Here is a 24802-nt window from a genome sequence, read left to right on the forward strand (position 1 = left end):
TCCGAATGTAAATTGGAAGGGATGGCCTGAATTTGAGTGAGGGGGAGCCGGTGGTTGTCTATTATTGCAGAACACCACTACTCGGCATTCTGAGGCGGACAGGTAAACGCTGTTGGTGTCGTTTAGTCCTCAGAGCCCTGGCCCGAGTGGGTTTGGAGGAAACGTCCGGGTATCACTCGACATTTTATGGGCTCGTTTTCTTACGTTGGAAAGCCAAAGCCACCTAAAACCACTTCCAGAGGGCCTTTTCCTTCACGATGGCGCCGATCTCTTAAGCCTCTTGAAAGAAAAAACGGGTGTAGCGGTGGAAGGAGGAGACAGCCCGTCGGCTCGGGGGGTGTGGGCTCGTGGAGGGGAGGGGTGGGCTCGCCCCGGGGAGGGCGAGGGCGTCGCGGAGGGGAGCGGACTCACTTGCCCCGGGGAGGGCGACAGCCGACGGTCCCGGACCGGGTCCGGACTGAGCATCGTGAGCCCTCGTCTTGCTCCCCAGGGCTCGAGGAGGTGGCGAGCGAGGAGCTGGAGCCCGGGTTTGAGGACTCGGCGGAAGACGCCCCGAGTGAAGAGGACAGCGAGGTGTCGGATGTGATCTGTAGCGAGGAGCTTGACGTCTGTAGCGACGACGAGCCCAGTGAGGGCCGTAGCTGGGGCTGGGGCGAGCTCCCGAGCGAGGAGCTCGAGTCCGCCTCCAGTGAGGATGAGGCGAGTCCCTGGGACGTGGAGGAGCTCAGCGAGGAGAGTGAGGAGCTGCTGAGCGAGGACGAAGGGCCAGAGCCGGAGGCACTGCCTGTGCAGCAGTGAGCGGGGGCCGCGCTCGCTCGCGGGGCTGGGCTCACAGGACGTGTGTCTGCAATAAAATGTGTCCGCATTACTGGTGCCTGAGCTGGTCCTCGGTCGGGGAGCGGCGGCCCCCGGGAGTAGTGAGGGAAACCAGACGAGGTGGGGCCCCGGGAGCCGTAGCGTGGCTCTCCCAGGCATCCTGTCTCTCAGAGTCGGAAGCCAGCATTCCGGCCCACTGGGCCCTGGGAGGGCCAGAGTGACTCCATAGGCCTGGGGGGTGAAGACAGGAACTGATGCCCTGGGTCCCGGAGGCCGAAGTTGAGGCCGGTCCCGGGAGGGAGCCCGCCTTCCAGGCCTCCTCGCGGCTTCCGGTGGCCTCAGATGGTCCTCGCACGTAGGTGTCTTCCCCTGTGTCTTCACATCCCGCCCCCTCTGTGGGTGTGTTTCCGTCCAGATTTCCCCTCATGGGGACACTAGCGACACTGGATCTGGACCGACCTTGATGAGCTCATCCTAAGTGCCTCGTCGGCAGAGACCCTGTTTGTGAATAAGGTCTCGCTCGCTCACGGGGCCTGGGGCTTAGGGATCCCACATCGTTTGGGGGGCCACAGTCCAACCTGTGGCATAATCTTCCCTAAAGAAGAGTTGTCTGTGGGTGCAGAAGCAGGAAATCTTGGAAGGGGAAAGAAGGGGAAGTCTGCAGTGAGACGTGCTAGGAGAGAGCAGAACTCAGGTGCACAGGCCGGAGAGGAGCCGGTGCTTCCGTGTTCACGTGGAATGGGATTTCACACTTGGCGTCCCTGGGCACGCATGACGGGGAAGGAATACAGGGAACGAGACTTAAAAATCCACGTAAGTGCGTCGCGTGTTAGACCGGTTTTCAGCGATACCGAGAGGCCTTTTCCAACCCCCAACCAGCCCATGGTCCTGCGTGAGCGAGGGGATCCAGGAGTGTTGCTGCCCCTTGGCCCCTCCTCGCATCTCTTGGTGGGGAGGGAGAGTGCTTTGGGCAGGTTTTCCTGGAGAATGGAACGCGAGCTGTCGGCTGTCGTTCTGTGCGCAGCGGACAACTCTCGCTCTTGGGCTGTGGAGCTGGCATTCGGAAGTAGTTGACCGATGTAAAACTCTGCCGGCAAGTGAGGGGGTGGGCGCCGGGCTAGCCGTCCTCGGCGTCTCCTTTCTTTGGTGCGCACTCAGTGGTTTCAAGACGGCTGATGCGCGGACTCCCTCCCCTCCCTCACCCATGCCCCCTAGGAGGGAGGAGGAAATGGCTTCTGGAAAAGGTCATTCTGGGACCTGTTTCCTGGGTCAGGAGCACAGCGGCGCCGGCCACCCCACAGCGGGCGTGGAGGCCTGTAATGAGATTCTGCACGCCGGGTTTGAATCGCGTGGTCAGCCAGGTCCTCTGTGTGCGGCGTCATTTTCCAAGGGAAGCCAGCGCCTGCACTCGAGTTGGTTCTTAAGCTTTTGATTTAGTTTCTGGGCCTCGCTCGGGTCAGTTTCCAGAGTCCTTGGAGGTTTTGCTTATCGTGTGTTCCGTGTGGAATGTTGGGTTCTGTGGTCAAGGGAACCACTTCCTCCTGGCAAGCTGGAGAAAGACGCTCTGGGGCCGCAGGTCCGGGCAGAGGGCAGAGGTCCGTCGTCCGCTTCCTCACGCGTGTAGGGAGGTGGGACGGGCATGGCCGTCGGAGGGAGTAAGACAGCAGAAGAGCGTCATTCCTGTAGGAGGGGGACAGAAAGGACACCTGCAGGACCAGACATGCTGCTGTCCTTCTCGTCCCTTCCTTCTAAAGCAAGGAGTCCCTATTCTCACGGAGCACCAAGCCTCTGTATTGGGGTCTAAAATGAGAGGATTTCGGTCCAGGATGTGTAGTTTGGATCCCTGACTTGGATAGATCCTCGCAACTCTTAGAAAATACAGTGCTCCAGCCACAGCTGGGATGTAACTAGAAATTCTATTCCGTAACAGAATAATTACGTGGAAAGTTGAAAAGTATGGCGTCCATGCGTCCGGTGAATACGTGCCACCTGTTCAGTGCCAGGCCGCCCCTCCGGGTGCTGAGCAAGCAGCGGGGAGGCGCCCCGCACCCGTTCTCCCGAGGGCCCCGTGCAGTGCGGCGTCGTGGCTTGGGTGTCCGTTTGTCCCCATTTCACTTGGTTTCAGATTCCTTAGAAATGTGTTGCTTTGTACTTCAGAATCTGTAAAAAACGACGTTTACAGGTTTTTGAGTTGTAGTAAAGGAGTGTTTTAATTTTAGCTCGTGTTGTTGGGATTGGCTGGGTGACCTCTTACAAGTCCCTTTCTGGCTCACTTGGACTTAGGATGCAACTATAGTTTAGAGTAGATGTTTTTGTTTTCTTTTTTAAATTTTGTTTATTTTTCAGGGGGAGCAAGCAGGGGAGGGGTAGAGAGAGAAGGAGACAATCCCAAGCAGGCTCTGTGCTGTGAACCCAGAGCCCGACTTGGGGCTTGAACCCCATGAATTGTGTGATCATGACCTGAGTCAAAATTAAGCGCCAGATGCTTAACTGACTGAGCCACCCAGGCGCCTCTAGAGCAGATAGATTTTTCTTTAAAAAAGAAAAAAAGTTTAAGGTCATCTCTTTATTTTGAGGTGGGGGGGGGGGGAGAGCGTGCATGAGCTTGCACATGCAGGGGAGGGGCAGAGAGAAGGAGAGTCAGAATCCCCAGCAGGTTCCATGCCATGAGCGCAGAGCCCGATGAAGGGCTCGAACTCAGACTGAGATCGTGACCTGAGCTGAGATCAAGAGTCGGATGCTTGACCAGCTGTGCCACCCAGGCGCCCCGAGTAGATGGTTTTCCTTGTTTGAAATGCCCATTATCTTTTTTAGGTTTTGTTTTGCTCCCCCCCCCCCTCCCCCCCCCCCGTTTTTCTGTGTGCCTGGGGAATCCATAGTGTGAGGCCGCGTGGAAAGGAGCGGCTGGTACCTTAAGTCGTTAGTAGAGCAGGCCTCTTCTTGCTTGGGTTTTGTGCTGCTGGAAGCACTCGCTTCAGGATGGCGGGGCAAGAGCGGCGTGGGGGCGCCCTGGTGGCTCAGTCGCTTAAGCGTCCGGCTTCGGCTCAGGTCACGATCATGCGGTTCGTGGGTTCGGGCTCTGTGCTCACAGCTCGGAGCCTGGAGCCTGTTTTGGATTCTGTGGTCTCCCTCTCTCTCTGACCCTCCTCTGTTCATGCTCTGTCTCTCTCTGTCTCAAAAATAAAATTAAAAAAAGAAAACAAAACAAAAAAAAAACGGTGTTAATCATGGTGTTCTTAGTTGTTTTTTCCTGTGCTGGTGTTCGTGGTGTTAAAGGATTTATTTGATTTGTCTCTCCAGATAGGTTTTGTGGTTATCTATCAGATACTGAATCTTGGTAAAACTTAAGAAAAGTGGATGGCCTTAAATCTCTGTCACACTTGTTTCCTTAAGGCTTTTTCTCCGTATCCATGCGTGTGAACATTTCCTCGGTGTTTATGTGTTTGTGCATGCACACAGGTATTTTTCCTGCGCTTACATGTGGAAGCAGGCGTCAGAACGAACACACGTAAGCGTTCCTGTGTGCGTGCGTGTCAGCACTGGTTACGGGTTCCTGTGTGCGTGCTTGCATTTGTCACGTGTTGTATGTGTGCGTGTAAACCTTTTTCTGTACACCAGCACACAGACATTTGTTATGTGTTCACGTGTGTATGCGTGTAAACGTTTTTTATGTGTTCATGCGTGTGAACGTTTGCTTATATGTGTTTGGTGCTAAATTTTTCCACAAAGCTTAAGTTCACTTAAGTGTACTTCTTGTCCTAAGTTTGACCTCGTGACTTTGTCCTTGACCGGTGTCTTGCTAATACCGCTGACCTCTTCGTGGATTTGGTTTTGTATTTCTGAGGCACTGGTGAGGTCTTGTGAGGTTGAGAAGGGGTGTTTGATGCACATCCGGGGCCCCCGGCGCCTAGAGTCCTGGCGTGGCGGGGGTAGGTCACACCTCGGACCTGCACCCGCCTCACGTGGTATTTAGGTCTCACCTGCCTGAAGGTAGCTGTAGAATGATCAGAAATACAAGTTGCATTGTCTGAAAACCCGCGTGAGAGCCGGTCGGGTCTCTGTTGATGTATTTGTTTCTGACTGTTGGTCCGTCTCTGAGGGACGGACTTATAGAGTAAGGAGTTGGCTCACTTGATTACGGAGACTGGCGAGTTCAGGGTTTGCACGGCTGCCGTCTGAGCCAGAATCCAGAGGCCGGCAGGCTGCAAGAGCCAGCGTTCGGTTGAACCCCCCTCCGGCTGGGGGATTCTCCTGCCTGGGGGAGGGGGGCTCTTGGTTCCCTCAAGCCCTTCCACAGACGGATTGAGACCCCTACACACGGGGGAGGCCAGTACCTTTGCTCGGTCTACCGATCTAAACGTTAGTCTTAATCCAGAAGCACCCATAGAGACGCAGCCGGAATACCGCTCGACCGAACCCCTGAGCCCCCTGTGGCCCCTTCGTGCCACATGTCAAGTTAACCCCACAAGCCCGCCCTCCGTCCCCTCGATGCCCGTGCTCGTCTTAGTAAGTCACGGCCCCTAATCTCCAAATAGAGATCGCAGCACGGTCGTGACTCTGCCCGACGGCATCCTGGCTCTCCCGAGCGTCCCTGAAGACGAGCCGCCCCCGGCCAGGGCGATGGGATCCTCAAACACGGGGACGGGAGCGGGCGTCTTCCCCAGCCTGGCGAGGGTGCGTAAGAGAGGCCAGGAAGGGGGGGATGTTGGCTCGTGTAAGAAGATGCGGGCTCGGGCCTCCGGGACACGGTAAGGAGGTCCCGACAGTCGGCGTGCGTTCGGAGCTGGGCTCCGGGAGTCCGCCGGCCCCGGCACGGCTTGGAACTACCAGGTCCACTCGGGTAGAGGTGTTTTGATAAATGGCGGTGGTGAAAATGTATTTCCTCTTTGGGACTCGCCACGCCGGGTGCCTTCTCGCTTGCTCGACGGAGGGAAGGCAGAAGGGAACCCGGACAGCAGAGGCAGCACGTGAGTCCAGCCCACCGTGGGGCCGGTAAGGCTTCCCGTCGGCGGTCGGCTGCCAGCAGCTGGGTGGTGCGGGCCTCCCAAGTTCTGCTCGGACCCCGTGTGCGTGGCCCGGGGGCGGCGTCCCTCCCCCGCGTGTCCTCAGCGTGGGGGCTGCTGGGGCCCGTGTGCCCACGGGCAGAAGTTTCCTTGTGTTAAGTTTCCGAGTCGCGGTATGTTTCCGGAATGTGAATGTAATGTTCGTCCCTTTTAATCTCAAGGGAGGAATGAATTTGGGAAGTATCAGTGCGGCAAAAGGGGGAGGCAATCCACGTTGGTCTCACCACCGAGACGATTGAAAACCCACCGTTGACATTTCACGCGTTTAAGTTGTGACTTGTTACTTGCTGTACCTTTTCCTGAAGCCTGAACTTGATGGTCACTTAAATGTGCGTCTAAAATGCTGTTTGCTTCTTCCACCTGGGGAAAATTTGGTTGTTTTCAACTTTCAGCGTGTCATCGGTGCTTTGAGTTCTCTTCGTGCAGTGGGGTATTTCCATAGTCGAGGGGAGTGATTTCCCCGAAGCGGAGTCACTGGTTTGAACAGTTTTAAAACAGCGTGTTGAGTTTGGGGGCCAAAGATTTCAAAAGGTCGCGATACAGACTCCTTCACCACTTTTTGAAAACGTACAGACCGGTCACAGCCAGTGGTGAGGAGTCTTCGTAAAGGTCTGTCCAGCCTCACAGTGGCAGCTTTTAACAACGTAAGCATGATGTTAAGACAACACCCGGAAGCGTGTGTTTTCTGGTGTCACCACGACGGTCGTAACTGAGGCTTTTCGTTTTGAGGGTGAAACTTTCGTTAAGTTTAATATTTGAAACCGTGTTAACAGTTCAGTGACTAGAACGACGACCCGAATTAAAGAAACGCGTTTGGGCTGAGCACGGTAAGAGTTTCTAAAAACGCAAGAAAAAGGACACTGAAGAGCCGCCGGCCTGGCTCACACTTGTAAGCCAGCTTTTGAAGTAGCTTCTGGGGAATAGGATTTTCTAATCCAGGGCTTCTTTTCGCTCAGAGCGCGAGCCCGGAGCCCACGCACGTCCTCGGTGGCGGTGGAGCCTCGCCGCAGCTGGCTGCCCGGAGAACCTCAGGAGGCCGCAGCCGAGCTGGGCTTTAGGCGGCGGGGGGCTCGGGGCAGGTGCGGGCTTGGCGTGTCGGGGAGGCCAACTTGCGCAGGGCGTCGTCCGGGGGCGTCAGAGCCTCACGCGGCTCAGGTGAAAACCGTTCGTAGCGGTTACTTCTTAGGGGACAGTGGGAATTTCCGCGCCGTGAGTTGAAATTGCATTCGTGAGGTTTCTGTTTCTCCGGAGAGTGTGGGGTTGACCCCGGGGGCCTCTGACAGGAGACCTGGCACCGTGGGTGTGTAGGTCGCGGGGTCAAGGGAAGGAGGGACCCGGAAATCGTCGCTTGGGTTTTATTGATAGGATGAACCTCCTGAGAAGCTCACAGTACGCTACTAGTTTCAGACAGAGTTCGTGACTCGCTTCCATCTGTGCTTCTGATGGGCTGACTGTATGCCCAGCCCTGTTCGTAGAGTAGGTTTTAAGGGATTTCCTTAGACTTAACTTTGCAGAGGGTAGCGTTGGCCGTGCAGCGTGGGAGCGAAGTTCCGACAGGACAGTTCCGGGGGGCCTGCCAACAACAAGCACTTGGGATCTGTTACCGTGTCTCTGCACGGGGATGCACACGGGCTCTCCTTCTTCCTCTGGCACCTCCTCTCTAGATCTTTCAGGAAGGCACCGGTAACCAGTTTCTCCAGATGTTTCCTTCTGGCCCATCTTAATACATGCAGCATTAGATAAAGCAGGCCAGCCGATTCGCGCCGAGCAACTCCGGTCTCGAGGCCGAGTCTGTGCGTGTGCCGTCTCCTTGCCCCTGTTCCGAGCTGGCTTCAAGCTGCCCCGGCCGTGCCGAGCCCTTCACGATCGCTCACGGCCCTGCGTCCCATCTTTTCAGACCGTGGACAGAGTTGACCTTGGCGTGCTGCGTCCCTCGGGTCACGTTTGTTTGTGAACTTGAGTTGGATTGTGCATCCCCATCTGTGCTTGGGGCCAGTGCTCATTGTGTGTTGACTTGTCATATTGACTGTCCTTTCCCTTCCAGTGTATGAATCTCCCTGCTCTGGTCACTCTTGCCCGGTTGTAAAAAAAAAAAAAAAAAATATGCCATCCTGATTCTTTTTTGTTTTTGAAAAATTTTTCATGTTTATTTTTGAGAGAGATACAACGTGCAAGTGGGAGGGGCAGAGAGAGGGAGAGGGAGAGAAAAAGAACGAGTGGGGGAGGGGCAGAGAGAGAGGGAGACACAGAATCCCAAGCAGGCTCTAGGCTCTGAGCTGTCAGCCCAGACAGAGCCCGATGTGGGGCTTGAACTCTTGAACCGCGAGATCGTGACCTGAGCCGAAGTTGGACCAACTAAGCCACCCAGGCGCCGCCTACACCGTACGGATTCTGTAGTTGTGGGGTTGTAACGCGTTACTTTTCTTTTTCTCCGGAATGCATTTTTTTCTTTTTTTTCCTTAACGTTTATTTATTTACTTTTGAGATAGAGCGCAAAGCAGGGGAGAGACAGAGAGAGAGGAAAGTTTGTATTCCTATGTTTTTGGTAAGTGCTCATTGACTGAACCAAAAATAAATGGACTGTTCTTATTTTCAGGAGCATTTTGGTATCTTTAAGAGCAATACGTTTTCTATTGTATTAGTAATTTTCTCGTAAAGTGCATTATTCACGTTTGACCTTGACTAATCCTTTCTTAAATTTTTTTGAGACGTCAGGCTTACAGAAAAGTAAATGGAATTCTTCAACACTGTGGCCCAGAATCAGGAGCTGTTACGTTTTGCCTCACTTGGTATAACAGTCTCTCTGTGTTATGTAAATGTGAGAATAATCGATTTTTGTTTCTGTCTCTGGATTACGTTGGGGAAGGCAGCCCAGGCTGTGTGGAGTGCAGCTCCCTGCGTGCGGAACCGTCTTTCCCTTGCAGGTGGCGGCAGCGGGGACAGAGCCTCGCGGCTCTCGCTCAGAGGCTGTTAAAACCTCTCCCTGTTGGAGTTTGAAGCACACATCAGTGGTCCCGAATTTTGTATTTGTACATACGGGGATTGCGTCAGCAGTCTAGTTAGTTATTTCCTAATGGATTCTAGCTTTAGTTGAATTAAATGAGTCCGTAAAACTGCTGGTTTATTAGATGAACTTTGGTTGCTCTGCAGATGAGCTGTGTTAAAACTTCTCGTGGAGATTTTTCTTCCTGAGGCGAGAATGTGTTCTAAGGCATTAAACCGTTTCCCCTCATTGCAGCTCTCCCATGGAAAAATAAAACGTGACTATGTTTGTTTTTAGAAGACCCATTTGAGGACTTTTTTGGGAGTCGAAGAGGCCCCCGTGGAAGCAGGAACCAAGGCACAGGGTCGTTTTTCTCTGCCTTCAGTGGATTTCCGTCATTTGGAGGAGGGTTTTCTTCCTTGGATACAGGTATTAAGTTTTAGATCTAATTTCTGATATCTGAACAGACATTAATGCTGATAAACCCTTTCAGTCATTGCCGTTGTGTTTTTTTTTGTTTAGTATTTAGGTTCGCGAGAGCAGGCATGAGTGGGGGAGGGGCAGAGAGAGAGAGAGGACAGAGGAGCCAAGGCAGGCTGGCTCAAACTCAACGAGATCATGACTTGAGCTGAAGATGGTCGCTCAACTGACTGAGCCTCCCAGGTGCCCCTGAAAACCCACTTCTGATCTTACTGTTACAGATCAATGTCTATTTATTTAATTTTTTTCATGTTTGTTTATTTTGAGAGAGGAAAGAGCAGAGTGAGAGGGAGAAAGAATCCCAAGCAGGCTCTACACTGTCAGTGCAGAACCCAATGTGGGGCTCGAACCTAAGAACTGTGAGATCATGACCTGAGCCGAGATCAAGAGTCCGACACTTACCCCGCTGAGCCACCCAGGCGCCTCTAAAGGTCAACATTTAAGGAAACTCCTGGTTAAAACGAGTTACTTGATTTGAGTAAATAACTGAAAAAACCCACTAAGACAAACTGCCTGATCCTTTTTTTGTCTAACCTCCTTGGCAGCTGTAAAAACAATAGGGATGATCGTAGAAGAGTCCGGGTTGATGGGATCAGAAGGTGGGGGAGGGGAGGTGTTAACACAGCCCCCCCCCCCCCCCCCCCAAGTCTGCAAGTGACCATGGCTCAGGGGGATCCACTAGGGGCTGCAGTTGTGGGATCGCTCTGCCACACACAGTGGCCGAGGGGCCATTTTAAGGCAGCGCATCAGGGGCGCCTGGCCGGCTCAGTCAGAGGAGCGTGAGATTCTTGATCTCCGTGGTTGTGAGTTCGAGCCCCGTGTTGGGTGTAGAGATTACTTAGAAAAATGAAATCTTAACAACAAATAAAGGCAGCCCATCAATCTGAGTAATGTGCACATGGCATGATAACAATTACACGTTTACCTGAAAAATTAGGGTCTTTTATTTATTTATGTATTTTGAAGGTCATATAGTCCTCTTACCAGAGGGGCGCTTGTGTGTTTGATTCTCTGATGTTTCTTCCAAATGCTACGTGGTTAGAGTTGGCAGTGCTTGTTATGAAGGCTCCCTGCAAAGCAGCTCAAAACGTTCCTCCCTTCAAGGCCCGTGCTGGTAACAGGGAGGTCGTTGGCTCTCTTGGACACGGATGCAGAGGGCTTCTGTCGACAGCCTCTCTCCAGCAGACCCTGCCGGTACAGGCGTGCAGTATGCTGAAGGTTCATTTGCTCAAGTTTAAGGGAGAGTCAAACAAAGCTGGTGTAAAATATCATCGAATAGGCCTTCATTTAAGGAACTGTGTCTAATGTGTGGTGAGGGGCCCGTGTGGACGGAGACCTTCCCTCAGGAGCCTTGTGCAGAGCTGCGTTTAGGGAGTGTGGGCGTTCGGTCTAATGGGGACATTCCCAAGTGGGACAGGTGGTAAGCCCCAGAGACCAGCAGACCAGTCTCAGTAGGAGACGTGGGTTCGCGTGAGTGTGACTTGTGGAAGGCGGGGGTTTTCAGCTGCGGTGTGACGGCCATGATCGAGGACGTTGTCCTCGAAACGTGTGGGTCCGTGCTTTGTCACGTAACTACTTGCAGTGTTCTTTCTAAAATTACTTGAGCTTTTTGATAACTCAGTCTCCTCTCCCATGGTGGCATCGCAAGAAGGTGAGGAGGTCGGGGGGGGCACCCCCGCTGGGGAAGCCGCACCGTCCCTGCAGCACGACCGTGCACACCGCCGTCCCGGTCCCCCGCGCACTGCGTGGTGCTCAGCTGGGGGCCTCTGACCGGGGGGGGAGATGCCCGTGCGCCCGCAGAGCGCCGTGTAAAGGAGAGGGAGAGGAGGAAGCGTAGGACTCCAGAAGGGGAGCAGGGCTCTGCCCCACGCCCCGGGGTCTGGAGGAGCACCGTGTGCCCCCCGGCTCTGCGGCCGCCCTGCTTAGGTGTGCTCACCTCGTCCGATGGTTTCCTCAGACCTGCATTAAACCCGTACTGAACATGCTGTTTTCCGGCAGGATTTACTTCCTTCGGGTCGGCAGGTCACGGGGGCCTCACTTCCTTCTCGTCCACGGCGTTTGGTGGCAGCGGGATGGGCAGCTTCAAATCTATATCCACTTCTACAAAAATGGTGAACGGCAGAAAAATCACTACAAAGAGGTATGGCGTTCGTCTCTCTTCCAAAGAAGTCGGTGTGACGTTTCACGGGTGCCACATTTCCTGTTGCCCACCTCCCCCGGTAGCTTGACATACAGGGTGTCTGTTAAATTTGGCACCATTGGGATCTTTTAATGTCCAAATCAGAGCTTTTGCTTTTAAACCTCTGCTGAATAATACGTATCAGAAATGATGCTCACTTAGAGGCACACTTGACACGTGTGATGACGTCACATTTCACGCGTAGTGAGTTTTGTTGGCGACATTTGCCATTTTGATGGCTAGCGTCTGTGCGTGTGTTCAGCGTTCGGCCATGTGTACCTGAGACAACTTTTACCTCGGCGTAAACGTGTCTTCTGTCTTCGGGAGGGACTGTCGTCAGTAGGTTGCCTTCCGCTGCTGTGCTTTTAACCCTCCGCGCGAGCGGTTTCACGTATGTCAGCGGGCACGATGTGTTTTCAAAATACACAGATACGTTCACGTGCGTTTACATTAAAAACAGGTTCTGAGTGCGTTTTCTCTTTCAGAATTGTCGAGAATGGCGAGGAAAGAGTAGAAGTTGAAGAGAACGGCCAGTTAAAGTCCTTAACGATAAATGGTAAGGAGCAGCTGCTGCGCTTGGATAACAAGTAACACCCGACGCTCGCGCCGCGTAACAGAAAGTAACAGACACGTAACTGTAACAACCGTAACGAACCATATCGGGCGCCGGTGAGGAGTAACAGAAACATTGTTTTTGAAGATTTCACACGAACTCGACTCTCAGTATAACTGTACCTAATCTAAAGTATTTATACACAGCTCATCGGAGCCCTATTTGTCATAGACTCTTGAGTTTATTGTTGGGACCACATAATAGGACCATTGGGTTTTTGTTTCGTTTTGTTTTTTGTTTTTGTTTTTGCCTTTCTTTTTTTTTTTTGTCTTTAAAATTGTTGTAAATCTCTGTATGCACTTTGCTTTCTTATTAAACGTGATCCAAGGTGGCCGTGACCCTTTCGTACACTAACACCAGCACGGACCTGCTTTTCCATCGTGTTTGAAACGTGAGCCAAGTAGAGTCAGCCTGCTGTGAAGTTAACATTGCCAGGATGAATCTTCCACAAAAAAAATAATTTCAGTCTTTTTCAGTATTTAGTAGTGAGAGATATTAATGCATTAATGGTAATACATTTCTCGTTTAATATAAATTGAGGATGTTTTTCTAGTGCATGAATGCTGGCAACTTAGTAAGTTTTGACAATTGTTTAAATATGTAATGTTAAGCTTAGGTTTAAAAAAGTAAAGCTGGTAACTGGGTCTTTGTCATTTGCTTAAAAAAAATAATAAATGCGAATGTGTTTGGTGCATTCTTTCCTGAGTGGGGCTACAGTCTTCTTGTGTCTGCGTATGATTTTGTGCCTGGGCTCGCGGGGCCGCTTCGTTACCGTTTCCTTCTGTTCGTGAAGGTGGGTGCTGATCTTCGTTCCGTGTGTTCCTTTCCCTCGGCATATTTGGAGAGTGTACGAAGAGTCTCCTGTTTACGTTCTAGAACGATCAGCAGCGTATTGACACTTCCCGTGTGGTAACGGTTTTTACAGAGAAGAAAGAAACAGCTACGCAGCTCTTCATTCCTAGTAGGTTCTAGTTTTCTAGGGTACGTTTGACGCGAGCTCACTTAAAGATGTGATATGTACGGCAGAGTCTTGCAGTGACAGAGATGCGGGCAAAAATAAAGGCCTTTTTTTGTTTCTCAAGGTGTAAAATGTGTCACAGTCACCGTTAAGAACTAGAATTCCAGCCACAGGAATGTCAAACTAGACTCGGGTTGCATCTGAATGACCCCACTCGGCTTTGTTTTGGATGAGCAGCCGGGTCCTGCCTGAAGGAGAGGAGGACCGGAGGTGCTTACTCCCTGACAGACACGTTGGCCTCTGTGCAGGCCCGGTTGGGAGGCGTCGGGAACTTTACAAAATCAAGTGTGTCTTTATTGAGAACAAGGGATATTTTAGAAAATCTCATAGAGACCGTTTAAAAAAGCAAAGCACTGCAGAATTCATTGCGAGTATGAGAAGACCGTCGAACCGAGGGAAAACCGTGAAAGATGCCGACGTGTGTTGTCCTGAGGCCTCCGTGCCTCTGGAGAAGAGCGGCGTGGAGGGAGGTCACCGGAAAGGGCTTTGCCGGATGCGCTTTCACGAGCTGCAGTTCTGACGCTGGGAAGCCTGCTTGCGTTTATGCTGTGGGGATAGACGGTTTCTCTGTCCTGGGGAACGGTGGTGAATACCTGGAACTAAACGGTCGTCAGTGACGGGGGGCGGGGTGAACCTCTTGATAGAGCAGGTCGGCGGTCCCCCGAGGACACCGGGTGCTGACGGCGGTCCTGGGTCGAGCAGCACGAGGTGGCGCTCGGGGAGGCGCTGCGCTAGAATAGAACCGTGGTCCTAACGCTCTTGAAGCCGGTAGGGCGGTGGGTGCTGCCCAATGCGCTTCCCGCCGTGAACCGTTTCTCCTCCTCGAATGGCACACGTGGAAGGGGTCTGACTGCCAGAGTCTTTCTGCTGAGGTTTCTTGGTGGAGGGCATCCCGGTCAAGTGGTCAAGTGTCCACTCTCAAGTTGGCATTTGAGGACATCACCTTTGTTCTGCACTTGTGCTGTTGGTGAGAGTGTGTGTTTTACGGGTCAGTTAACCGGAGGAGCTTCCTTGTTGCCGAGCGGTTTGTATGTACGTACGTGTGTATTTAAAAACAATTTTTCTTCTTAGGAGTCCGAGAGCGTGAGTGGTGGGGGAGGGGCAGAGAGAGAGGGAGACCCAGAATCCGAAGCAGCTCCAGGCTACTCGCTGTTTGAACACTTGCTATTGTGACCCAATGACCTTTTAAAAAATTACACGGATACGAGATTCTGTGACCATCTAAGGTGTCTCTGAGGGGCTTGGTACTCGTGCATCAGGTAGTTTAACGATGCAAGTCCTCCGAGAAGCATTGGCTTAACTTCTTCCTCTGTCGCCATCTCCTGTGTTCTTAACGTCGGCACAATGTTTCCACTTTGGTTTTGGGTACTTTTCCCGATCTGGTCACTTGGGCCACTTTCCGATCTTTTTCAGCTGTGCAAATGCTGCTCCTTGCACTTCTGTGAGCTCCATTAAGTAGGCGTAGACCGTGGTTCAGGCCAGATGCTTTTCTCTTGTCTAAATTAGCTGTTTGATCTTGACATCTCAGAAGGTCAAGGTAGGGAAAGTGGTGACGGCTCTCACTCCTGTCAGTGAGAAATGGGGAAATCCCAGTGACCGCCGATTTCCAGAGACCAGAACTAGCTGGGACTTGGGCAGTGTCGCTGGTTAGGGAGACGCAGGGGGAGGTGCCACGGGCCTGTCACTGGCGGTTCACTCCAGGGCAGCAGACGCTTTCTTCTTGCGTTTGTGGCCGTTGCCCTCCGACCACCCGGCTGCGTGAGCCGATTATTGGGGAGCCAATCGTTGGTCCTTTTCCTGCTGTCTGAGCATTCAGGAAACGGGATCTATTCTGGAGTCCACGTGCCCTGAGAACGGGGGCCCACTTGGTGGGGGCACTACTCCCCGAGCTGGTGCTCGAGGAGTGAGCCCCGCGGCTGCCAGCCCACCCTGTTCATTTCTCCTTGTTCCCTGGGAGGTCACTGTGCCCTGCTCCTCCGTGCCAAGTCCTGACCAGGCCTGGTATGGGAGGGCTTAAGGGTGCATCTTGGTTGAGGACATTTCTTTCCTGTTTGGATCACTGAGCAGTAAATGGTCAGTCTCGTGGTCTAATAAACCAGTTTATCTCACACGGGATTGAGGTGTCCCAGGAAGGAGCGTCTCGCTGTCATGTCCCTCTCTCCAGCCCTCCCTCCCCTTGTGCTGGCAGCTCGGGAGACTGCGTCCTCGTACTGAAAGTCCTTCCTTGCATGGCCCCCGACACTCACAGAGAACAGGCCCTTAGTAAGCGGGCCTGCCCCAGGGCCTGGGGCTGCAGACGATATTGCGGGAGCACAGCAGTGGCTCCTTTCTCCTGCCTTGGGGAGACCCCTGTACTTGCTGACCACCTGCCGTGGGCCTCTGGCCCACGCCTCGCCCTTCCCCTCCCCTCCAGGACTGCTCGCCCTAGCTGGTACCGCAGCGGGGCGGGGGCTCACGTTCCAGTCTCTTCCGGAGGCAGCCGGACCTGCCTGTGGGAGTGGGAGCCTGAGCACAAGGGCAGCTCGTGGCACCGTCCCTCCATCCCCAGACGGGCACGCTGTCAACAGCGGTGTCGTGGAGCCCGGAGCCCGTGCGAGGCTTGTTTCTCAGGCATTTTCTCCAGTTTTGTCACTTCCACAGCAGAGTTCACGATTGAGTATCAGTACATGTACATCTCTTAACGTGCGCACCATGTCATGTAGCTGTGTTTCTTCCCTAAGCAGTTCTTCCGATGCTGTCCAGCCTACCACCTGGACACAAATTTCCCTTGCAGAGGGTATTAAGCGCCAGTATTTCCCAGTGTTGATGGATGGATCCGTCAGAAATACCGCGAATACACAATGTCCTGTCACATGCACTCTGCTTCCGCTAATAAAGAGGTAGGAAAGTCGGACTCCCAGACCAGAGACGTTCAATTGTTTTCTCCTTCTCCGGCCGCCCACTTGCCGAGCTGACCCTGGTCGGCCTCGAGGTGGCCGGGGGGCTGCCTGGCCACTCCGCCCACCCCTGAAGTTGGGAACGTTGTTGCTGATCAAGCCTGGGCCTGAGCAGACAGCCTCTTACCTGAGACTGGGGGCTCGCCAGGGCTCTGCTGTGAGGCCAAGGCTCTGATGACATCCGGTCTGGAGCCGGAACAGAATGAGCCGTGGCCTCCGTGTGCCCAGAGTCTCCCTGACCGTCCCTCGCCCGGCCTGTGCAGAGTCCGGTGAGCTGTGGTGTGAAGTGTTCAAGGGCCGTTCAGAAGGCCCGAGGAAAGTTGTGGACTGTGCCTGTCGGGCGGAGATGGGGCTCCCAGCGGGTTCTGGCGTGGCTGGTGTGTGGACCCGGCCGCCCCGTGTGGCGTGGGCCCGCCTCCGGCACCCATGGCAGCCTCGGCCTCCTTGTCCCGTGCAGCCTGGTGGGGAGGTGGGGGGCGTTGCTGTATTTTCTTCCCACACGGTGTGGAGTTCTTGCAAACTGCAGTCTGTTCTTGTGGGAGGAGGTCTGTCAAATTTGGTTCCTGGAAGTCGAATGGTTGGAAATGTACGTATGAAAGTTGACGGTCATCGCTTCCCACAGAGAACGCTTTCCCATCAACAACGGATTCCTCGCATAACTGTGAAAATCCTGGCTGGGTGGTTTTTTTTTTTTTTTTTTTTTTTTTTTTTTTTTTTTTAAAGCAGGCCCCATGCCCAGCACGGAGCCCGTCATGGATTCTGAGATGAAGACCTGAGCCAAGGTCGACAGTGGACCCTTGATCTGAGCCACCCAGGCACCCCTGGTGTTTAAATTTTACATTTCCTTGGTCAGTTAGGTGGGCCATCTTTGTGTTACCTTGGCCACACATCCCTGGAGTGCCGGGACTCCCTGGGTTCCTGTCATGTTGTGGTTTCTTGGGCCTTTGCCTGCTCTGTTGAAGGTGGTCTTTGCAGTTGTCTGTCCATTACGCTTGCCGTGGGCAGTCTTGATTTCTTCTCCAGAAAGGTGTCTCTCTTTTGGCTTTTGGTTCAATCCCCCCCATCTTGTACGACGGAATATTTTCTCATTTTCTTCACTTCCACGTGTATATTTCTCTTTAATTCACATGGTGCGTTTGTGAAATGGTCTGACTTTCTCCCACATCCCCCCTCCCGCTGGTCCCTGTCTTCTATGCTGCTGTCACTGTGTTACTGGACTGCTTTCTTTCTTGTTCTCTCGTCTCAGGCCAGGATCACACTGTGCCAGTGGGAGTGGCTGCCTCAAAGGGCAGCTCGCTTTCAAGCCTATCTTGGGTGTTCTGACACTTGGAAATGAAGGGCACGGCGACTCCAGGTACCCGCCTCTGTCTGATGCCCTTTCCTGACTGGCTGTTGTGTATAAGCAAGTGAGAAAGTAAGTTTTTATGTTGCCTTTAATCCAGTCACCTCACTGTGCTCTTGGCTTAGAAAGGTATCTACTTTTATAGCTAGAAAGCCCGGCTAGATTTCTCCTCTCTGCTTCCCGCCTCCATTTTTTCTTAACCTAATTGTTGATATCGACCGTGGGCACTTCCCTCCTTGTCCCCAGTAGGCCTGGTTTAAATATTTTATTTGTAGGATTATGTGCTTGGCTGCTGCCTTTTCTTTCTGTCGAAGAAGAAAGCTCGGTGGCGATGCTGGGCCCTCTGACGGAAGTTTCCAGGGCTCCCGAGGGTAGAGGGGGCCCCGGCCCGGCTCCCGTCTCACCCGGAAGCCGTGCGTGCGCTCTGTCCGCGAGAGGAGAGGGGACTTGCCTGGAGAGCCTTCTGGCCTGGGCGCGTTTCCAGTCACTGAATCTTTGAACTTTTCTGCTGTTCGTGCTGGTTTGTATTTTCTCCTTGTGAGTTAAGTTGTCTTTTCAGGGACCGTGTCCATGCTGTTGAGGCTCTTGAGGTTTCGGTCAGCATGTGGGGAGCGTTCTTTCTCCCTCCTTGGGTCTGTTCTTTACACCTGCGGCTTTCGGGTGCTGGCCTGTTCGTGTTAGTCCTTCTGGAAGCCATAGCTTCTAGTATTTTCCTATTAAATACCTAGTTTTAATCTTTTTTCTTCACCACGGTTCAGTTTTTGTTTTGTTTTAATTTTAGAGAGCGAGCCTGGGGGAGGGACAGAGGGAGAGAGGAGAGTCCTGAGCAAGCTCCACGCTTAGCACAGAGCCTGACATGGGGCTCGATCCCACGACCCTGGGATCATGACTTGAGCTGAAATCAAGACTCAGACACTCAGCCAATGGACTGATCCACCCATGTGCCCCCAGAATATTTATTTATAGCCTTTTTGTTCACAAATGGGAGTTTTTGAAATTACTGCTGAGTTTAGCCTATATAACATTCTTCATTTTTGCTCATTTCTAAGTCTGTTGTGTTTTTTATTTCCAGTCAAAAGACGGCCTATAAAATATGAGACATCTGTTTGGGATGAGTTGTTCAGTAACAAGTTTTTACCTAGTTGATTCTGTCAACTTTTTGCTGCTGGGTTGTTTCCATCTCTTAGTTTAGATATTTCTGTCCATATATATTTACCTTCTAAAAATGTTTAAAATACTTATCTAGAACTTTTGAGTGAGGTATGGAGTCTGATTTTTATTTTGCCATTTTTGTTTTTATTTAGCCATATGAATGGCTATTCTGTCCTTTTCCCCAGTGAAATGTGATTTAATTCTTTTCTTAACAGTTTATTTACTTTGAGAAAGAGGTTGTGTGAGCAGGGGAGGGGCAGAGGGAGAGAATCCCAAGCAGGCTCCACACTGTCAGCACAGAACCCGACTCAGGGCTCAAACTCAACGAACCGTGAGATCATGACCTGAGCCAAGATCAAGTCTTGGATGCTTAACTGACTGAGCCACCCAGGCGACCTGAAATGGGGTTTCTTTAATTCTTAGTAATTTGCCTTTGGAGGTTTTGTTTGTTTGTTTGTTTGTTTGTTTGTTTGTTTTTGGAGATAGCTCATTAGGATTCTCCTATAGTGAATAAATTTGTTAAGGCCTGATTTTTTTTTCACGTTTTTTTTTTTTTTATCATGTCTATTTTTAATTTTATTTTTTATTTTTTAAAATTTATATCCAAGTTAGTTAGCATATACTGCAACAATGATTTCAGGAGTAGGTTCTTTAGTTCCCCTTACCCACTTAGCCCATCCCCCGTCCCACAACCCCTCCAATAACCCTCAGGTTGTTCTCCATATTTAAGTCTCTTGTGTTTTGTCCTCCTCCCTGTTTTTATATTTGTTTCCCTTCCCTTACGTTCATCTGTTCTGTGTCTTAAAGTCCTCATTGAATGAGTGAAGTCTTACGATGTTTGTCTTTCTGACTGATTTCACTTAGCATAACACCCTCCAGTTCCATCCACGTAGTTGCAAATGGCAAGATTTCATTCTTTTTGATTGCCGAGTAATACTCCATTGTATGTATATACCACTTTACTTTACTCATTCATCCGTCGATCGACATTCGGGCTCTTTCCATACTTTGGCTACTGTCGATAGTGCTGGTATAAACATTGGGGTGCATGTGCCCCTTTGAAACAGCACACCTGTATCCCTTGGATAAATACCTACTAGTGCAGTTGCTGGGTCGTAGGGAAGTTCTGTTTTTAGTTTTTTGAGGAACCTCCCTCCTGTTTTCCAGAGTGGCTGCAGCAGCTTACATTCCCATAATTATGTTTATTTTTGAGAGAGACACACACACAGAGCACGGACAGGGGTGGGGCAGAGAGGGAGGGAGACACAGTCTGAAGCAGGCTCCAGGCTCCAAGCTGTCAGCACAGAGTCCGACTTGGGGCTCGAACTCATGAACCGTGAAATCGTGACCTGAGCCGAAGTCAGACACATAACTGACTGAGCCCCACAGGCGCCCCAAGGACTGACTTTTAAAGATACCCTTGACTCAGCAGCACACTGTCTACCGTTCACCTGGACGGTGTGGAGGTACTGTCACCCAGCAGGTGTGGGTCAGCCATGTGCCTTCCCTCTGCTCACTCCAGGGCCGGGGATGGAATCTGAGCACCCGAGCTTTGTAAGTGGCACTGTCTGGGGCACCTTTTACCTGAGAGAAGGGCGTGGTGGGAGGTGTACAGCAGCCCTAGGTGCAAAGGCTCCAACCTACGGTCGTGATGTTGTGTCACCAACTTTTAGAATTACTGTGCCCTCCACTTTTGCTCTACACTTCTTATTTTTCATTCTCGAGAGATCCAGCCTGTGAGCGAGGGGAGGCGCAGCGGGGGAGAGAGGGAGAATCCCCAGCCGGCTCTGGCACAGAGCCTGACGCGGGGCTCGATCTCACGATCCCGGGATCATGACTTGAGCCGAAGTCAATCAAGACTCTGGTGCTCGACTGACTGAGCCACCAGGCGCCCTTCTGGTTTTGCTTTAAATTTTCCTTTGAAGAGAATTTCATAGGAGCGTTACTAGTGCGTGGTTCTGACCGCTGGGCTCAGTGGACTGGGGTGCTGCGCTTCGGGCCCCCAGGCCCCATGGGGACGGTTGGAGCAGGGGGCTGGCCACTCTGGCATCTGGGGCGCTGCCTGCCTTTTCCTTGCGGGGAGGGCTCGGCTGCCCAGGGGCTTGCTCTTGGGGTGTTATTGTGATGAAAACAACTCCTGGAGTTCCTTGGCATATACCCTCATCTAATAGGTTTTGGAGAGACTTAACAGATGTATTTCACAGAAGACTGAGTAACTTTGAGCAGAAACGACAACTTTTTATGTGGATTGAAGTGTGTGTCTTCAGAAAAATCAGTTTTATGAACATACAGAAATGGACGCTTATTCCGTTCTATGACGTGTCTGTTCAAGATTTGTTTTAATAATTATGCCAATGGTTCTTCATCTCGACAACCAAGTCATGCTTCAGACATAAGTTTCCAAAGACCGGACCCCCACGCAGGGCAGGCAGTCCTGTTCCAGAAAGAAGGGTCCTTTGGATTTTAGGGCGCACGGGACTCCATTCACGGCTCCTTTGACACGCATCACAGGTCAGGTGTTTGGGAAGGAGGGCGTGGAATTTTCCTCTCCCCACACCCTCTCACCCCACACAGATCTCTTCCTCTTGAGGCCCTGTGGCTGCTAGAGTTAGGGTTGTGTGGCCCCGAGACCTCCCTCAGGGTGGCTGTAGGAACCCCCGGGGCTGTGAGGCTGTGCGTGGGTGGGCTTCTGCTTCCCCCCAGCATTTACTTCCCGCGCACCCCTCTCCGTCCTCTGCGGCATTTGGTTTGTATGCTGGCTGTCGGCAGTCTCCAGCAGGGCGTTCGAACATGACCCCCAGTCACGTAACGGGGCCGGCTCCCGGAAGGGGGGCCGAGCGACCGCAGGCAGGTGGATCCGGATAGACGATCCACAGATGAGATCATGAAGCCTCCACATCCCTTGCTTTCCAGCTTCATTGTCCTCAAACCGAGCAGACGCCACAGGAGACGATGATACGATAAAAGCAGCTGATAGACCCGAGTTGCAGGCACCAGCAGCTTCACTCCCACGACGGCCCCGTGGCCTGGATCTGTGGCCTTGCCCGCTTTGCAGACGAGGCTTGGGACACTGAGCCGGTCGGTGGGGTCCGGCCCATCCGCCCTGGCCCGCACATGCTGTTCGTCCAGGGATACCGTGCGGTGTCAACTTGCCCTGCGAGGCCTGTGCCTGAGCCCGGCCTGGCCGGTGAGCAGAGAATCTGGAGCAGTAACCGTAGCCCTGTGTTTATCAGGCGGCTGCTAAGGTGCCGCTGGTAACTGGCACCCGGCTGGCCTGTGCCACTGAGGACCTCCGGCCACGCGCGGCCCGTGGTCCTGGCCGAGGGAGGTGTGGTCGGACACGGCAGCCACCGTGGAGGCCTGCGTGCGGTGCCTCCGGACGGTTAAGAGGCTGTGTCCTCGGTTTTTAACAAGATAATACTTGTTTTAAGCTGCGGTCCTGGTGGGGAAGGCGGCAGCACTGGGGCTCCCGGGATCTTTGGTCCTTTGTCAGTGGCTCTGTTGTGGCCCTTAGCGTGGGTTCACGCGTGCTCTGTCTTTCGTGGAGAGGGGCTGGGCAGGAGTTCCTTCCGTGTTCTCCCTCCTGTGTTCCACGGCCCTCCCTGCTGGAGCCCGGGCGCCATGGTGACTCGGTTTCCCCTCACGTGACGTGACGGGCACTGTGCTTAGACTCTGGCCAGCTGTTTCGGGAACTAGTCCTTCAGTCCCTCAGCGAGTAGCCTCATCTGTCTGCCTTCTCTGTCTTGCACACGTCACTGTGCCCACCGCCTGCCGGCTGGAACTCAGGTGTCCCCTTGTCGAAAAGCGCTCAGGGGCTCCGTTGGCTCAGGAGACGTTTTAGGATTTGTCTCGTGCCTGCGCTTCTGGTTCCTGTCCCACGCTTCTCCGCGCCCGCTCCGTTCTACGTCCAAGTCCCATCGTGGCGTGTGCCGCCTCCTGTGGTTTTCCCATGTCCCTCTGTGTCCCCGTTGCAGGGACTGCGCCCTTGGCTCTTCTCGGCTCTGCTCACTTTTGTCCTCCGGACGCTGGCCGTCTGTGCTGTGTATAGGCAGAGCACGGGGTGGGTGGCCCTGACCTCATCGTGGGGCCGGAGTGTTTACGCGTGTCCTGTCCTGAGCTTTGTAAGAACGGGGGCCTTGTCCCATGCTGGTCTCCAGGGCCTGGCACGCTCCGGGCCCTGGTGCCTGAGAGAATCTTCTGATGGGCCGGTGGCGCATTTCTGGATGTGTGTGTCATCTCACGTTGCATGTGTGGTATTCATGATTTGAGTGAGTATGGGATTAACGCTCTCCCATCCCCCCAAAAAGCAGCTGCAGCCAAGGCCTCTTGGATTGTACATATTTGGGAAAAGTGGTTCTGTTTTTATCTATGGAAGTTTGTTTTCATTTGCATCTTATCAACCCAGAGCACACTCACTGTATCTGGACTCCATTTGGGGAGAGTGCCGGGCGTTAGCCGGGCCGGCTGTGTGCTCGGGGCAGCTGCCCGGCGTGCCTTCCATAGCTTCCTGCTGAGTTCATGTGCTTTGGCCCCGGAGACCGGCAGACCGTGTTTTTGTTTTTAAATTTGTTAACTTGGTGCTACGGGGGCAGGATGTGTTCTGGTATATTTAGTTGTCCACAAGAAAAGGGTGCTTGGAGTGTTGTCACTAACACTCCCAAGTTTAGCTGATTCATGTGCGAGAAGACAGGCTTGCAGAAATTATACCAAAATAGTAAATTTGGTATGGGTCGTAGAATTGGATGGGACTTGTTTTTTCCAGCTAATTTGTAGCGCCTTCGTAAGGTACAGAGTCAAGTCAGATTGTTTAAAGGATTCACGGTAAATTCCACAGAAGAGGTAGTACAGAACAGGAAGAAGTGAAAAATGTGGCCGGCCGTTAGAAGTGACGTGGGGTGTGGGGGAGGAGACGGGAGGCCCAGTGCTCACTGCTTGGTTTGCATTCCTAGTTTTAAGTTACGGCAGACAACCGTGTGGCTTTGTGAGATGTTTGTCGGTGCTGGGTCCCTTCTTCTAGGGCGATCGTGCCCAACGGTGTCCCTGAGTTTGGAGCAGGGAATCGGGGGCCGTGGGAGACCCCTGCCCGCCCCGCCCCCACCCCCCTCCCCCCCCCAGCCCCGGCCCAGCACTTGGGCCTCGCTGGGCTGTGGTTGGACGCGATGTCAGAACAGAGGCTTTGGGGGTGGCGGGGAGGCAGGGACGCTGGCCCAGGCTCCGGCTTCAGTGGGAGGGGTTGTGTTCGGTTTTGAAGAAGGTAAACGAGGCCGCTTTAAAACCGAGGGGAGGTGAGGCAGGTTCCGATCCTGTGGGACTAGCCCTCCCTCAGAAGCTCCCTGTCATGTCCCCATTCGGTGGGGGCAGGTGACATCCCGATGACGGGTTGAGTTCCTTGCACAGCACGTTAAGTGTGTGGTCGGGACCTGCCACTCTGTCATGGCGGCTCGTCCCGACACCGGGCGCGGGCATCCCTCATTCCAGATGCTCTCAGACTCCCTCTCCACGTCCCCCTGTCTCTGAAGCAGCAGGCCGGGGGGCGGGGGGGGGGGGGGGGACAGGTCGCGGCCGGTGTGGAGTCTGCCGCACAGCTCCCAGCCCAGGAGGAGGAGCGGGCTTCCCGCCCCGGCGTGAGGGTGGCGGTGCCCTGGGTCTCGGGTCGATTGTGCCCTTCGTTCTGATCAAAACCAGCCCTCGAATCCCCTTTCACCAGCAGGTGGGGGACGGTGGCCTCCTGTCAGTGCCGCCAGCCCACTGTGCACATAGTGGGTTCAGTGAGACCCTGCAGAAAGGATCCAGTGAGACCTTTGGGGTGAGACCGTGATTTAATCTCTGCTTCTCGTTCCCTTTCTTTATCTCCTTTCCCCAAATCATCTTTCCTGGTGCCCGAGACACCGTAAAGTTTGTGGGAACTTTGTGAGGTCAGTGACTTGGTTGTCCCTGCTGCAGACCCGAGGACCTTGGGAGCTCACGGTGGCGTGACAAGCCCAGTCACCGTGTCCCCTTTAAGAGTCGACCGTGTGGACCGGAAGGACAGGTGCCAGCTGCGTGTCCTACCACTGTTTCTGGAACGGTCCCTGTGGACCTGACAGCCTGATTCTCCACCCTGGCCACCCGCCCTTATGGCGCCGCCGTAAGTCCCGATGCCCGGACCGTGCCGCGGGTCTCTAGGGAAGAAGCTTCATGAAGGCGAGGCCTGAGCAGGAGTGGCGCTAGGATTTGCCCG

The 24802-nt window shown here is 53.2% G+C and overlaps 1 protein-coding gene across 5 annotated transcripts in view; it reads left to right on the top strand.

Annotated features, from left to right (window-relative positions):
• The window catches only part of DNAJB6 (DnaJ heat shock protein family (Hsp40) member B6), a 68756-nt gene that overhangs the window by 33263 nt on the left and 10691 nt on the right, over positions 1-24802 (top strand). For 3 of the 5 annotated variants that reach the window (XM_053898742.1, XM_053898744.1, XM_053898743.1), the window contains exons 6-8: positions 9160-9291; positions 11341-11482; positions 12007-12077. In XM_053898742.1, the coding sequence (XP_053754717.1) occupies positions 9160-9291; positions 11341-11482; positions 12007-12077 (345 nt within the window). Of the gene's footprint in view, positions 1-9159; positions 9292-11340; positions 11483-12006; positions 12840-24802 lie in introns of those variants that run through there. The other 2 variants (XM_053898745.1, XM_053898746.1) reach the window with 2 other exon arrangements.

The sequence above is a fragment of the Panthera pardus genome, unplaced genomic scaffold, assembly GCF_024362965.1.
Source record: "Panthera pardus isolate Hobbes unplaced genomic scaffold, ASM2436296v1 HiC_scaffold_9, whole genome shotgun sequence".
Lineage (NCBI taxonomy): Eukaryota > Metazoa > Chordata > Mammalia > Carnivora > Felidae > Panthera > Panthera pardus.